General features: G+C 55.7%; 2 protein-coding genes across 2 annotated transcripts in view; one reads left to right on the top strand and one right to left on the bottom strand.

Annotated features, from left to right (window-relative positions):
• The window catches only part of SLA (Src like adaptor), a 54,071-nt gene extending 38,757 nt beyond the window's left edge, over positions 1-15,314 (bottom strand). The window contains exon 1 of the mRNA XM_079134677.1: positions 14,746-15,314. The gene's annotated coding sequence lies outside the window, so the exon portion shown is untranslated. The remainder of the gene's footprint in view (positions 1-14,745) is intronic.
• The window catches only part of TG (thyroglobulin), a gene marked incomplete at its 5' end in the record, with an annotated part of 218,433 nt that overhangs the window by 175,853 nt on the left and 26,037 nt on the right, over positions 1-16,543 (top strand). Inside the window, 2 exons of the mRNA XM_079134473.1 lie at positions 10,165-10,329; positions 11,273-11,440. Of these exons, the coding sequence (XP_078990599.1) occupies positions 10,165-10,329; positions 11,273-11,440 (333 nt within the window). The remainder of the gene's footprint in view (positions 1-10,164; positions 10,330-11,272; positions 11,441-16,543) is intronic.

A 16,543-nucleotide genomic window follows, 5' to 3' on the forward strand; every position in this document is an offset into this window, starting at 1 on the left:
CTCAGGGACCCACACACGATCTCCTTGCTGGCCAGGAAACTGGGTCAGTGCCTGGGTGTCCTCTTCTGGTGTGGCCTTTTGCTGTCTCCAGCCTCCTCACCACCGTGGCCAGTGTGAACTTCCTGAGTCTCAAACATGGCTCCAGCGCCCGACCCTTCTCCCTGTGGCTCCCTTGCTCCCTCCTTCTGACCTGGCTCAGGAAGGCCCTTCTTCCTCCTCGTCAGGTCAGCTGAGCCACCTTTTCCTGCAGTGGCCCTTCTGCATCAGGTGGCTCCCACCTGCCTGCGTGGGCCCTGCTCAGTCTTTGTGGAGTGACCAGTCACCTGGCCGAGTCATGACTCCCTGTGGGGCTGTACTGAGAGGCCCTGCTCCCTGGAGCTGCTGCTGTGCCGTTTCTTTTCTCTGTTTCCAAGACCCTCTGTCCCTACCAGCATCTCATGACTTGCTGCACACAGGGCACTTTCTGGGGCAGCCATAGGGAGTCCTTCCTGCTGGTCAGGAGCTGGCCATTGACATTTAGTGAAGGAAGAAAGAGGAGGGAGGGGTCAGATAGAGGGGCCAGAGGCGTGTTACGGGGCTCCCCTCTCCCCGCGACTCCTGTGTTTCTCAGTAGTTCTTCATAATCGAGGCTATGGCTGGAGTCAGAGCCTGCAGGGCAACAGCAGCCTCTCTGCCCCGTGGTGCGGAAGCACTGGACTTGGCTGCCCGTCTCTGCTGAGGCCTGCAGAGCCCCCCGCGGCTCTCCGCCACGCTTCCACCTGGAGAGTGGGTACAGGGACGCAGCTCTTGCAGAGCCACCAGGAGCTGAGGTCTCTTAGCACCATGCACAAGAGGCTCGAAGACAGGCTCGACTCTGGAACTGGCCAAATTCTTGCTCTGCCCGCAGTGGCCAGGCCACTGAGGAGAGCCGCCCTTCCTGATTGCCAGCCCACGCCTAACACTTGTACACTGGCGCTCCTTCGCAAAGGTTCTTTCCTTTAGTGAGCTTTAACTTTTGTGTCAGCAGGTATGCGTGGTACACGCCTGGGATTGGTGTGTGAGCACCCAGCGTGTCCTGCCCCACCCAGCCGCCAGTACCTCCCTCTCCTCCTCGCGGCGTTGGGCTTGGGCCTTCATGCGCCTCCCTTCCCTCTTCACAGGTTTACGGGAAATGATGTAGTCGAACGAGGCAGAGCAGCGCTGGCCCGTAGCCGGCTTACTAGTAGGCCTTTAGGACCAAGGGTCACAGAGGCGGCAGAAGCAGGCGAGTGCGCAGTCCCTCACCCTGCACGGTTCCTGAGAGCCTCGCAGCAGTTCTAGATGGTGGACATTTCACAGCTGAGGGAGCTGAGGCTTGAAGTGGGCATTATGTGCTGACCGGGCCCCCAGAATGCATGCACTAACCCTAACACCAGCACCTCTGAACGTCCCTGTATGAGGGACAGGGCCTTGAAAGAGGCAATTAAGTTAAAGTGAGGCCATTCGGGCGGGCCTACTGCAATCTAATGGGCATCCTTACAAGGAGAAAAGATCAGGACATCTGAGGCGCCCCAGGGACACGCACACAGAAGGCGGGTGTGTGAGGAGGGCAGCAGGAGGGCAGCCATGTCCAGCCAGGGGCAGACGCCTCAGAGGACACCAGCCCAGCTGGCACCTGGTCTCAGACTTCCAGGCTCCAGGATGGAGGCCGCGCTCTCAGGACTGTGGCTTCCTGGAAAACGAACACAGAGCTCCGCTGGTTAGTTCAGAGCCAAAGAATGGAAGGTAGCAAAGCCACCGTTGCCGCCTTCTCCAGCCAGGATGCCGCCCCCTGCAGTCCCAGGGGCAGCTGGCTAGTTGTCTCCAGCAATAAGTGGCAGGAGAGCAGCAGCAAGCCTCCTTCACAAGCTGCAAGCACGAGATCACTGCTGAAGGGGGACACACGCCCATGTGTGCGTGTCCAGTGCTCCTGGGAGCCGAGCGGAAGCTCGGGAGCCTGCGTTCCCTTGGAAATGAAAGGACAGCCTTTGCCTTGGCTATCACTCAGAGTGTCACTCTCAAAGTATGACACTCTTGCCTGGAAAATCAGTAATTTTCAAGTGCCAAGCATTTAAATGGCTTCTGACAGCCAGAAGGTGACAGAGGCAATTAGGCACCATGTTTGCGGCAGATGGAAAAAGGCATGTTACCAAGTCTGCGAGACCCAAGGGGAAGCGTGACAGCCTTTGCTCCCTTTCAAAGGGACAGAGCCCAGGCCCAGGTCCTGTCCGTGTCCAAGCAGAGGAAGTGCCGAGAGGGAGCCCTGGGAGGTCCCTCGGGCACCCGGTATGGCCTCCGACCTTCCCTCCACAGCACAGGACAGCTGTGCAGCCGAGCCACACAGCCAGCCAGCTTGGCCCAAGATTCTGGGCGAGGGAGGTGCGTTTCTGAGTAGTGCAGAGGCCATGGTCACAAATAGCCTAGCCCGCTCCTGAGCCCTGGGTGATTGGGGCACGTCGTTTACCCTCTCTTGGCCTCTGCCACTCTTGAACAAAAGGGGCAGTCATGCTCACTGGCTCAGAGGTTTGGTGAGCACAAGCTGAGAAGTGTGCATAGTGTGTGGAACCCACCTGGTCCCACTACCCATTGGTGCCACCCTCCTCTTTTCTCGAGACACCATGGGTGATTTCAGTTTGCAAATAAAAATATAGTGCATTATAAAAAGAAGTTTTAAAAATATGTATCCATAGGATACAGTGTAGCACTTCTGGACTTGGTATTGGACAAGGGTTTCTTAGGACACCAAAATTGCAAGCAACAAAAGAAAAAACAAGAGACACTGCACTTCATCAAAATAAAATCTTTTGTGTTGCCAAAGAAGCCATTAAGAAGGTGAAAAGTCAACCCACAGAATGGGAGAACATATCTGCACTCACATATCCAGCAAATGTAAAGAGCAATGACAGCTCAATAACAAAAGTCCTCATGTTAAAAACAGGCGATAGATCTGAATAGATATTCTCTAAGGAGGATGTACAAGTGGCCCCTAAAACACATGAGAAGATTATCAACATCATTAGTCATTAGTGAAATGCAAATCAAAACCACAATGAGATACCACTTCACACCCACCAGGATGGTGATAATAATAAACAACAACAATGGATATGAAACAGAGCAAAACGAAACAAAAAACATTGACAATGACAAGTATTTGGTAAGAATGTGGAGAAACAGCGATGATCATGATTGCTTGTGGGAATACGAAGTGATGCAGCCACATCGGAAAGTGGTTGGGCAGTTTCTCAAAGTGCTAAAAATAGAGTTGTCACATGACCTAACTATTCTACTCCCCACCCCCCTCCACCTCACTCCAAGCCCCAGGAAATCACTGGTCTCCTTTCTGTCTCTCTGGTCTGCCTCTTCTGGCTGTTTTATGTGAATGGAATCCTACCACAGGCAGCCTCTGTGTCTTGCTGGCTTTCTTCTTCCATGTCAGCACATATCAGTACTTCCTTGCTTTTTATTGCTGAATACTATTCCACTGTACTATACACCATGCTTTCCTTATGTATTCACCAACTGGTGAGCTTTTGGATTGTTTCCACTTATTGTCAATTACGACAGTGCTTCTGTGAACGTTCGCCTTCCAGTTAGCATGCTGACTGAAACAGCTCATAAGTGAGTAGCTAACAGCACAGACCATACCCACAGTGGACGGTAGGTGAAAAAGACAGGCTCAAAATCATCGCATTTCACGTACTTCCTCCACCCTGAGTGCACTTGTAAACATTCACACACACGCACACACCGTGTGGAAGAAGCCCACCTCAAGACCACCTGTGTTCATTAGTGATTAATTTTGATGGGGGTGAGGATGAAGGTGTGATTCTAAAATCTTTGTTTTGCTTACCTGTCTTGGGTGAAGCTTTGTACTGCTATTTTTGCTTTAAAAATTGCAAAAGGTGCTCTGTTTTACTTTTAAATCAACCAAGGTGACAGCATTGGCCATACACACAGGCAGCACTGGCTGGCCTTGTCCTAGGGAGCGGGGATTGCCATGGTGCCCAGGCTGGTCTGAGAAGCCAGCCAGGCTTACTGCTGGGACCTGTCCTGTCCATCAGCCCCTCTCCTCCCTGGGGACCTTCTGTTGCCTCTTGCCCTGCACAGCGCCGCTCCTCCTGCTGGCGTGAGAATTACTGCTTTCCCCTCCATGAGAATCCACGGCACTGTCGTGTGGGATTCACCTTTTAAATGTGATATAAAAGTCTTTATAATTACAAAGTTAATATCTGTTTGTTGGAAGAAAGGTAAATAATTCTGAAATTATTTACTAGCTCCCATCATTCACTTGGAATGGTGGAGGACCCTGGGAGTTGGTGACGCTGGACTGTCCATAGAAGCCTGTGGAGTGACCGGCAGGGCGGGAGGTGGAGGGGACAGGCTGCCCGTGAATCTCACTGGACGCCCCACCCTCTGTGGTGGGGTCTCGACCCCCTCCCCTTGGTCCTAGCAGGTCGTTAGAGCCCTCGACACTCTTCCCTGGCTCTACCCAAGTCCTCCCGGGGTCAGGTGGCGCCTGCTCCAGAGGGCGGCTGGGTCAGCAGTGCGCATTTATCCTGGCTGCATCAGTTTCTCCTGCTTCCCAGGACGGCCCCGGGTGTCTACCGGAGGCCACGTAGGTGGAGACTTGGCAGGAAGCAGAGGGCAGCACAGGGGTCAATGCGCAGCTCTGAGACTTGGGTGGGGGCGGCTTTGCACCATGGGCTGCGCCAGGTGCAGACACGCACCTGCCTCGGAGCCCTGGGTGAGGCTGCCCTCACTTCGTGCTCCTGCTGGGCAGAGGCCACCCGCAGTTCCCTTTCGCTGGCCTGGCCACCTTGTGTGTGAGCATCCTCCCACCGTCACTCGGTGGTGGAAACCAGCACAGCCAGGTGCGAGTGCCTGCTGTTCAGCAGAAGGCAGGGCGGTGGGGAGAGAAAAGCTCTGCAATGTTGGCTCTGCGGCTTCCAGTTCCAGGGCCTACCCGCTCTGGGTCTCAGTCTGTCCATCTGCAGAATGGGGAGAGTAGCTGCAGGACCGTGGGGATTGTGGAGGAAATGTTCACGAATGGCCTGACTCCTGAAAGGTACCTTTGGGCGTTTCATTCCTTCCAGTTTCCCTTTAAACTTGTGTGTGTGTGCAGACACACACACACTCGTGCACGCACACGCGCGCACACACACGCGTGCACACGCACGCACGCACACGTCTGTAAGAGGAGGAGGAACACCCTCTAGGCCTCCCTCAAATGCTGCCATCAAATGCCTTCCTGGGCCACCCTGGGCCAGCCTGTTGCTTTAATGCCTTTGTAGAAGACAAGAGGGACCTTGGCCTGGCGGTCAAGGTCACTGAGCCAGGCTAACATGCTCCTTCACTTTTCTCATCCAAATTCTACGGACTCCACCAGGCAAAGCCGGAACTGACTCCCCTCTGATGGCCGGGACTCAGGCTTCTGGGTAAAGTCGTGTTCATTCTCACCCTCTGGCTGAAGTTCTGCCAAAACGAGGTGCTGCGAGCTACAGTGAGCTACGGCGAGACCTGTGCTTTTAGAGATGAAGAGAAGCGAGGGTTTCAGGGTGGAAGACATTCAAGAGAAAGCGATATGAGCTTGGATAGGAAGCGGTTTGAGTCCGTTTCTGCTTTAGTTTCCAGAGTCCCTCCCTGAGCTGTCCTGGCCAGGCCGTGCTCACCCAGTTCAGCTCCTCAGGCTCGGGGGCACCTTCCCAGGGGAGGGTGGGTGCAGGGCACGGGACATGCCCTCTGGCTCACACCCTCCTCCCTGTCACCCTGGGCCACATAGGTCTCCTCTAGTCACTCCAGAGGCCCTTACAGCACCCCACCCTGCACTCAGCTGCTCGGGCAGCACCCCTTCATTCCAGGTGAGTTCTCTTCAACTCACCTGTGCTGGGGGCTTCTGTGCACTCGGCTCTGTGCTGGGCAATGGCAGAAAAGGTGCCACCACCCCCTCAGTAGTCCACGTTCAGGAATGTCAGTGGGCCATTTCCCGAGGGCCACTGTGAGCTACGGACCGTTTTCGGCCCTGAAGGTGCGAAGGCATGGCCCAGTGACTCTCCTGGGTACACTTGTAACAGCATCCTCCAGAGCAGGGCCTGCCTGCCCTTGCCGGGGGGGTTGCCGGGTCGCAGGGTCAGCCCCCTGACCTGCGCCTCTTGCTTCCTCTGGGATTTGCTGCCCACTCCGCCGGGGCAGCCACGACCCTTGTTCCTTCCTTCCGGCCATTCCCCCGTGGCAGTCCTGTCACGTCCTGCCTCTTCTCGGCCGTGTCCTCCAGGTCACGCTGGGGCCCAGCTCCCTCCTCAGAACTCAAGGAGCTCAGAGAAGTCCAGCTGTCCCCACCCTGACCACAGCAGCCTTACCTCGAGGGTGGCCTGTGTGTGGCCTGCTGGGCTCGGTCTATATTTTAGAAAAACAGCCACCTCGCCTCAACTCGGGGACTTATGTGTTTTTGTGACTCACTTTGCCTGAAATAAAATGCAGTCGAAAATAAGTGCTGAGTTGATGACTCTCCAGTAATAGGTGGCCACTGATTTCTGCCCCGTCAAGAGCTGGCAGAGCTCAGACGGGTGGGCAGAGGGCTCCGGGACTGGCGAACGTGTGGCGCCACAGCGGGGGAGCGACCGCCCACACCAGCCCTGCGAGTGGAGCTGGAACTTGCACCCCGGGTGGGGATCGCCAGGGCTGCTCCCGTCGGCCCTGTGTGCAGAGATGATACGGGACCCTGGGGACTCACCCTGCAGTCCAGTGTCAATGACCATTCCCATGTGTGGAGTGCTCGTTCTGTTTAGGTGTCCTACGTCCATGGTCCCTTCACCTGCACAGCTGCTCCGCTGCTCTCCACCGCCGTACTGATCAAGAACTGGACACGCTGAGGATGGGGACTGGCAAAATGGAATGGGCACAGCTGGATGGGGCTCTGGTCTTTCTGCCTGGCGTGATCTGTGGCCTTGTGGCCTCTAAAGGTGATGCGGTGCTGGTCCCTGCCTGACAGGGCTGCCCGAGACAGGGCAGTGTGAGCGCCTCTCGTTCCCTCCACCGTGGGGTTCTGTGCGGTCCTGCTGGGAGGGCCCCGAGGAGTTACTTGAGGAGTGTCCCCGAGAAGATGGCTGAGGACGCCGCTGCGCACCCCCTTCTCACCCTCCCGTCCCTTCCCTGAAGGTGTCCCCACCTCACAGGGCAGGGTTCACAAGCAAGGGGGGCCGAGGAGCCTGGGACACCAGGAAGGCAGCAGCAGGTGCTTCCTGACACAGCCAGCCTCCATCAGGCAAACCCCCGTGGACAGCACGTTTGTCCCAGGAACTCCTCGTCCCTGTCACTTCGCTGGTTGACTGTCTCTTCCCGGAAGGCCTGGGAGGGGCACCTCCTGGGAAGCACTCCTGCGAGTGGCGCTGGAACTTGCCCCCCCCGGGTGGGGATCACCGGGGGCTGCTCCCGTCGGCCCTGTGTGCAGAGATGATCCATTTCAGGAAGGGCTGTAGTGTGTGTGTGTGTGTCTGACTGTGCATATCTGATGGTGTCTGCCTTTGTGTGTGTGTGTGCCCGAGTTATATGTGAGTCTCTCTCTGCATCTGTGTCTGATGTCTCTGTGTCTGTGTGTGTCTCTGCCTGTGACCACACGTGTGTGTGTGTGTGTGTGTGTGTGTGTGTGTGTGTGTGTGTTCTTGACAGGGGCTGGTCTTGGTCCGAGGTGCTAACTGAGGTCAAGGCAATGCTCAGAGGCTACAGGAAGAAAGAGCTGTGGTCAGCAATTGTGGTTTTGGTCCAGGCTATTTTTGAATTAAAAAAAAAAAAAATGTGAGAGGAAACTCATTGACACAGAGTAGCCGTGTCGGACTTCGATAGGGGCCCAGGCTGCCCAGCTGCGCGCCTGCAGCATCACGGTGCAGACTGAGTCCCACGAGGCCCCCTGTGCTTGCAGGTCCTAGCCACCCCACGGGCCACGTGGAGGGTGCCCATCATCTTCAGCCTTGTCCACCTCACACCCTGTGAAGTGTGGTCTCTTGTTCCTCTGAGATGGACCCTCACCCACATCACTTCACCAGAGTGACAGAGCTGGGTTCAGACCCGGACCCTCTGCCCGAAGCCATTCTCTGTGCAGCTCCCACTGCCTCCTCCAGGGTCTGTGTCTCCAGTCAAGAGCTTCATCAGGGGCTGAGCTGGCCGCTGGGGTGGTGACCAGCCATTTTCCACACAGACAGAGGTTTCCCCCAGAAACACTGATTGAAACAGGGCACTTTGGGAGGAAAGTTCTCTAAGCTCTCTCACGTTATCGGCATAGCCCACGCTTCATAACCACTTCCTCGCCATGTCAAGAGCCCTGGCTTTGCATTAGCAGCTGAAAACATGGTCCTGCCATCCTCCCGTCCTCACGGCCGACCTCCGGGGCTGCTGGGCCAGCCGCAAATTGCTATTTAGAATGTGGAGCTTTGGCCTGAGCATCTTAATTGTGTGTGTCCTGCTAAGAAAAAGCAACTTTTTGAGTTGTTCTCAGGAAAGTTGGCCACTCGTTCTTGGAAAAAGAATGCAAGGGCCCAGAATCCAATGCTAGCTCTAAATCACCCTGACCCTGGGTCACTGCCACCACCACGATTCCAGGCCCGGCTGGCTGCGTACTTGACCTTTATTTCTGCTTGTTCTCACTGTGAGCCCGGAGTTAGGATTCTCCCTGTTTTGCAGAAGCTGAAAGCCAGAGCGAGTGGCTGGCTGGGGATCACAGGGCTCTGGAGCGCTGCTGTGTCCCTTGTAGCAAGCCAGCCGGAGACCCAGGAGATTCTCGGGCATTATCTGAATGGGCTAAGGACGTGAAACCACATACTGCCTGTCACTGCCTCAAGTCAGGGGCCAAGCTGCCAGGCCTGGTCTGAGCTGTTGAGAGTGTTAGAAGGGCTTCTTCGGCACCAGGCCGCACAGCTGCTACTCTCCAGTCCCTCCGCTGAGCTTTTGCCTGCCTGGCTTTGCCTCTGCCTTGGCCACAATCCCTTGACTACTAAACAAAGATGAGAATAATAAAAGTGCCACCAGGTCATTGAGATCCCCCCAGGTATATAGGAAAGGTCCACCTCACAGTGGTCAAGTACTTGACCACTGGGTTCAGATCCCGACTCTGTCTCTCATTAGCCCTGACACCTTGGAGAAGGCATTTGCCTCTGCCTCAACGCCTCATCTGTAAAATGGGCTGGTCACGTCCTCTGCCCTGTAGGATGGTTGTGAGGATTAACACATTCATATCTGAGATGCTGAGAGTAGTGCTTGGCACACAGAAAGCACTCCATCCAGGCGAGCCCTGTGGTTATTAAGCACTGTGCCCTAGACAGCCATGGGGAGCCAACAGCACTGTCGAGTTGCTGAGGAGAAGAACAAGTGCTGTGTGACTCTGAAACCATCATCCGTGTGCAGTTGGAGCCAGCTCTGGGGCACAGAGCTTCTCACCCAGGCAGCCTTGGCTGTGTCTGGTGGGGGACTGGCCTCCCCTTCCTGCTTGGGTGTCAGCGGTCAGGCCTGGAGCATGGCCCATTCTCTGCCCATGACCTTCCGTCCTGATTCAGGCTTGGCGGCCACTGGCACCATCCAGTGAACAGTCTCCCTCAATCCAGGACATTATCCATTCCCCTTGGCCTCTGGCGGGCCCTCAGGCCAAAGGCCTGCCCAGGTGCGGGTACCCACCCCTTGTCTCTTAAACAGGAGGAGTGGGGGCACCTCCCCTTCTGGCTCACACCTTCCTCTGCACTTCTCCAGCCTCCCCTCAGTGCCCAGCGAGCATGGCACTGCTCTGGTCTCCTACGGTCTGTGCTCAGGTGTTCACGTCTCTGACACATTTAGCTCAGGGCCCAGAACTGAGACACCATGGAGCCAGCCAGGTTAGGACTGTCTTACGTTGGAGTGAGAGGCCCCCGCTCAGCTCCAGGACAGACAAACACAGGTGGCGCAACATGAACCTGCCATCAGCCACACGGCCAAGACTGATGGCCTGGTTCAGCACCCTCACTTCCAGATGAGGAAATGGAGGCCTCAGCCTTGACCCTTCAAGGTCACACAGTGTGCTGACCCCACACCTGTGGGCTTCCCGAGCAGAGTCCTGAGTTCCCGGTGGAGGGAGGGCGGAGCCGGAGGCTCTGGGCTGAGGGCAGGGATGCGGAGGCCTCAGCCTGAGTCTGCTCTCTCTCCCAGGGCGGCTCCGCACTCTCCCCTGCAGCCGTTATCAGCCCAGACAGGGCTCAGCAGCAGGCAGCGGCCTTGGCCAAGGAGGTCGGCTGCCCCACCTCATCTAGCCAAGAAGTGGTGTCCTGCCTCCGCCAGAAGCCCGCCAGGGTCCTCAGTGACGCCCAGACCAAGGTGAGTACGTGTGTGCAGATGGCAGAGGGGCAGTCTCTGGTCTTTTCCAAATGGAAAAACAAGGCCTGGGGAGAGATGAGATCTGCCCAAGCCACACAGCACACAGTGGATCTAGCTAGTGACCAGCTAGAGCTCAATTGCCACCCTGACCCCAGCCCCATGCGTGGGCCACAGGCCACAAGGGACCAAGTGTGGGTGCTGAAGGTCTCTGCCCCTCAGATTTCCCATTTGCAACGTAGGAGTAGCGATGCACACCCTATTAAGGGGGAAGATAGAACAAAGGAGCCCCGTGCTGGGATGGTGGTAGGCACTCCGTCAGGTCACAGCCATGCGCACTGAGCACTGGGGACACAGTTTCACAATGGCCCACAGACTGGGCCACCTTAGAGAGGACAGCTGTGTACCCTTCTAGCCAGCAAGGACCTTGCTTACAGCCATGTCTCAGGAAAGGGGACATTACCAGGAATTACTGTGCTCATTTCAGCTGACCATGTGATCTGCTTAGCAGTGAGTCTGGGCTCAAGGCCTGGGTGGGTCTCCTCAGTGCCCCAATGCAGGCCGACCAGGTCGTAACAAAGCTGACGGATTCCACCTGCTGGAGGCGACACCTTTTCTTGGACCACACACCCATTCCTCCCTGGGGGTCTGCTACCTTGGCAGAGAAGCTTTGTGACACTCTCCTGGGAGCCCTCATGGCTGAGAGTGACATGTGCTGTCCAGCCCCTGGCACCGTCACCAGGTGTCCTGCCTGCCTGTGGCTCTGACATATCACCCTTGCTTCCCAGTGGAGCCCCAGCTGGAGAACCAGCATGGATGCTCACCGGGGTTAGGCACAGGGTTGGGACCTCATTAGGCAAAGCAATGCGGCTGATTATTCCTGTGCTATTAAAAAACAAAAAGCATGATTTTTAAACAATTAATGGTGTTCCTTTGCACCTGACAGCTTCTGGCTGTGAGCGGCCCTTTCCACTATTGGGGTCCTGTGGTCGATGGCCAGTACCTCCGTGAAGCTCCGGCCAGAGCGCTGCAGAGGCCTCTGGGGACGAAGGTGGATCTGCTGATTGGGAGTTCTCAGGACGACGGGCTCATCAACAGAGCCAAGGCCGTGAAGGTAGGCAGCGAGGAGGCCTCGGAGGCGGCGGCTGGTGCGCCCAGAGGCTGGTGCGTCCGGAGGCTGGTATGCCCGGAGGCTCTGCGCCTCAGACCTGGCTGTGCTTAGGTCACCTGCCTACTTTCTTGTTTGCAAAATGATTGCTGGACACTACCACGTGCCAAGGCTGCATGTGTGGGGGTGGTGATGGTTCAAAAATAAGGCACCAGAGGGCCAGGAGCCTGGCAGATGGACCCACAGACCACAGCTGGGAAGGAATCCCTGAAAACCCCGAGCAGGAGCAGGCCCAGGCGCGCGGCAGCTGCAGGGTCCCGTGCTGGGACACCCCGCTCCACGAAGCCTGCGCTGAGACCTGGGGTCGGAGGCGGAAGGATGTGGGCTCTGTAACGACCCATTTCCAGTCCCAAAGGCACACCCAGACAGCTCCAGGTGATTGTCGCCCTGGAGAAAGCAAGTACCACAGGCTGGCAAGAAACGCCGCTTGCTGGGCGTGCTGGGTGCATGGCAAGTGGAATGAGCTGCCAGGTCTTTTATCTGCCAGGCACAGTTCTTGCCTGACTGGCAGGAAGTCGCAGTCACTCGCTAAGATGGCGCTAGGCCTAGATAAGACCCTATACATCTCCTCTGCCCCTGCCGCTTCCTGCTCTTGACCAAAACCCTTTAAGGGGTCAGACCTGGGGTGGGCCCCCAGCTCCTGAAAACAGGGAGGGCCCACTCAGCGTGGGCAGGAGGGTGCCCTCCCCTGCACACAGCATTGGCTCCCCGTCAGCTCACTGCGCAATACTTAAAAGCATCATTTATGGTGGCCACACAGGACCCTGTGTTTCTTTGACTTATCCTATTTTCTTTGGATAATATATCTCTTTGGGGAATTTATCTCAGCATAAAAGCACTGGTTTTATATATGGGTATAAGGGCCCTTAACACAGAATTAATAATTGTGGAGAAAAAATTAGAAGCAACTCAAATGTTCATTACCTGGAAAATACTGGAGGAAATTGAGATCTACACATACTAGTAAATACTATGCAGCTGTTAAAATGAATGAGCTAGGTCTCTGCTGGCTTGAGGGTGTCTGTCATATGTTGCTAAATGGGAAACAAAGAGGAGTGTGGAATTGAGATAGCACTCCTATTTTTAAAAAGCATTCTTTGCATATCTGCGTATATGTAAATTTGCATATTTTAATGTATTTCTGTGTGAAAGCAAGCCATTAATGCCAGCTCCCTGGGAGGCAGGGAAGGGCGAGAGGGAGCCTCACCAATTAACCCCACTGGTGTACCTGTGCGACCTGTCACACACAGACAACCTTTTCCTGTGGGAGAGGCTGCGTGTTCTTACTCCTCACAGATCCGTGTCTTTGGACCATGTGCGGGAAGCTTATTCCAGCCAGCCCTGATTTTCAAATGAGGGAAAGGACTACTTTCGCAGTCCCAGGAGTCTGGGGTTATCTAGACGAGGCGCAGGTGGGAGGAAGGGTGCCCCCGTGGCAGCAGAAGTGCCGACCACCACGGAGGGACACTCGTCTGCAGGTTCTGGGCTGTGGCGGGCCACCAGAACAGAGAGACCTGCCTATGGCACGGCGGCCCTGTCCACAGCGCCATCTGGGACGCCGCTCTTAGCTCTTCACCCGCCTCCTGCTCCTCTCCCACTTCGCACACCATTCTCCCCTGGGAGCCTGGTCTGCACAGCCGTGAGTGACCCTGTGATCTGCGCCTGCCCGGAGCACACCTGGTGCTGACTGGTGTGCAGGATGTGGAGGAGGACACTCACAGTGGCTGCGTGGAAGCAGGAGCACGGCCTTGCCTGCCATTCCAGGATGACGTCTCCCAAGGGCCTCTCGGCCACATCTGTCCCTGAGTTGGTACCCTTACTCCAGACTGTTTGAGTCAGAAGCTGCCCGCCTTCCTCATTTAAAGCTCTCATAACTGTTCACCCTAAATCTCACACAGACACCTCCGTCCCCAACCCCCAACCAGAACGCTGTCATCCTCCTTGCCATCTCGGTAAACAGCAGCGTGTCGCACTGCACGCTGAGGCTCAACACCAAAAGGCATTCTGGATGCTGCTGCACACCCACCCAGCACGTCAGCACGTCCAGTGGGCTCTGTCTTCAAAACGACCCCGGAGCCAGCCCCCCACCACCGCTCCCGCACCACCCTGATCCACCTGTCATCTCTCCGCAGGATTTCTTCCTGCTTCTGCCTCTGTCTCTGCCTTTCTAGGCCACGAGAACCACTGCAGCCAGAGCAATCCTCCCGCGGGACTCAAATCAGAGGCTAGCACGTCCATCCGGGGCTTGCCGCCCCTTCTGGGGAATGTCCCCAGGCAACACAACGCTGCTTTTCCTCTATGGTCTGCTTACAGCCCTAATTTCAGCAGATCACCAAAACCGCCCCCAGCAGGGCTCAGCACACTGACTAACAACAACACCTGTCTACTGAGCTAGGCAGCAGTTATGGGTCACCTACTATGTGCCAGATGCTGGGCCAGATGTTTGGACATAAATATCCATTGAATTCCTGCCCCAAGGAGGTCACAGTCAGGTTAGGAACTAATCCAAGAAGCAGATTGACACACACTCTATACAGAAATGGGCACACTCTCCCTGAACCTCAGGAGATAAGAGCCGGGGTCCCTGATCCCGTAGTGACAGAGCCAACAGGGATCACCAAGGATCTGACCAGGACCCCATTCCCTTGGCCAACTGTCAACACAACCTGGGGAGAGTCCTGGGTTTCCTTGGGTTGTAATGCAGGGCAGTCAGGTTCCCAGGTCTGAGCCTCAGTTTTCCAATCTGCAAATTGGGAGGTTATTAGTTAATATCTCATAAAGATGCTCAGAGGAGTCAAATGTGCACCAATGTCTGGAAACTAATTTGACCTCAATATATGCTAGTTTTTTCACTTAATTCTTTCATTTTCATAGAAGGATTGGTGACCCTGATCTAAAGAATCATTCACAGAAAGCAGGTATACCAGCACCAAATCACTTGGCCTCACCTGAGATCAATTTTCCAAATCACAGGAGACACACACACATGCACACGCGCGTGCGCACACACCCACACTGTCTCCTTGTGCCAACCCCATATAAATGCCAGCCAGAGCTCAGTCCCCAAAGCCCAGCTTCCCATGAAGTCCCAGGAAGGGAAGAAGCCCGCTGGACCCAGCCATCACCTTCGCAGATATCACAGGGCTGGGAGAGTGGGGCTCATCCAGTCTGTGTGAAGACCCTCACCCATGCCCCCCAGGCCAGCTCTGGACTCCCAGAGAGGGCTGATGACACCCAGGTTGCCCACGTACCTGAGGGGCGTCAGCGCTGCTCAGGATGCCTAGAAAGGCTCCGTGCACCGACCACGGTCCTGTTTTCTGGAGTAGAAGCTTTCTATTGAAATTCTTCATCAGTCTCCGTGGTGGGGAAGTTCCCCCCTTTCTCTTGCTTACTGGGAAAATTGACAGTCTGCCTACATTAACCGGGCATTCATTTGCATGATCCAAAGCAGATTTGTTCCAAGATGCGACATTCTGCTTCCCCTCCAAGCACTGGCATCTCCAAGGAAGGCAAGAAAAATCAGCAGCAGAGTGCCACCGCCGTGCCCCGAGCTTGGCCGGGCTCGTCCTTGTTGGGGAGCAGGTGGAGTGGGGCCCGTGGCGGGCGGGGGGCGAGGAGCGCCTGAGAGTTGGAAGGCAGCACCTGGCAGCGAAGAACTGGCACAGGCTCCAGCACAGGGAGATCGAGTCCTTGGTGACAGAGTGCAGAAGGAGGTGCACCAGAGTCCCAGCTGTGCCCGCAACTTCCTGAAAAGAGACCCAGGGCCACCGCTCGGGGCAGGGGACGTCGGGTCTGGACCCAGGGCGGAGCAGGGCCGCAGAGTCAGGAAAGCGCTCAGATCCTGGCTGTGGTCATTCTGCGAAGGCAAGTTGCTGAGCTGCAGTTTCTTTGGCCTTTGAGTGGCATGGGAGTCCCTGTCAGCCTCTTGTAACATTGTAAGAGGACAAGGACATCTAACAAAGGAGGCAGCTCCCACCACCTGCGGGCCTGAGGTCTCCCTGCTCTGGGCTGCCGCGCACACTGTGAGCCCATCCTCCCAGCTGTGACCCAGGTCCTCTCAGCCAGACAATCACATGTCACTTCTTCTAATTCTCCCCGGGACGCTGGCATTTACACATTCAGAGAAAGCTGAGGCTCAAGCAGGGTGGACTTGAGCCGGGCGCCTTGCACATGCCTATAATCCCAGGGGCTAGGGAGGCTGAGGCAGGAGGATCGCAAGTTCAAAGCCAGCCTCAGCAAAAGTGAGGCGCTAAGCAACTCAGTGAGAACCTGTTTCTAAATAAAACACAAAGTAGGGCTGGGGATATGGCTCAGTGGTCAAGTGCCCCTGAGTTCAATCGCCAGTAACCCCCTCCAAAAAAAGAAGCGTGAACTTGATTTCTGCCCCAAATAGTAAACATCATATTTTACAATGACGTTGGTATAAAGATGAATGCAAGTCAAGCAGAAATCATTGCAATATTTTCATTATTATATTAGTATTTTCTTCTTCTGATTTTAAAATAAACTAACAGGAAATACTCCTGTGGGTCCTTACAAGTGTGGCAGCACTCTGTGCTGGCCTGCCGCCTGAGGGAGAGGCGGCCCTCATCCTTCAGCATCCTAGTAAGCAGAGGGGCCAGAAGTCACGCGAGAGTTCCTCTCTGCCCAGCTGGCTGGGATTTCCTCCTGTGTGGTGAACCATCTTCTGGGCTCCGGGGCGGTGGGGATAGGCAATCAGATAAAGCCCCTGGCTCGCAGAGCCATTCTCGTGCTGGGACTATACACAATGATTTAGGAATGTCTGACCTCGAGTAGTGCTTTGTAGAAGATGAGCCAGGGGGTTGCAGTGGAAGTGACAGCGTGATGTGGCTGCCGGGAAGCTCTTGGAGGAGGTGACTTTGGGTTGAGACCTGTGTGGTGAGAAGGAGCCCAGGGGAGATCTGGGGGCATAGCAGGTACAAAGGCCCTGAGCAGAGACAGCCTGGGTTGCCTGGTGGAGGCAGTAAGGCCCATGCTGGGAAATGCAGAAGGCAACTGAGAGCAAGGACGAGGCATGGGAGGCCCCGG

This window comes from Sciurus vulgaris, assembly GCF_902686455.1.
Source record: "Sciurus vulgaris genome assembly, chromosome: 1".
In the NCBI taxonomy this organism is placed as follows: domain Eukaryota; kingdom Metazoa; phylum Chordata; class Mammalia; order Rodentia; family Sciuridae; genus Sciurus; species Sciurus vulgaris.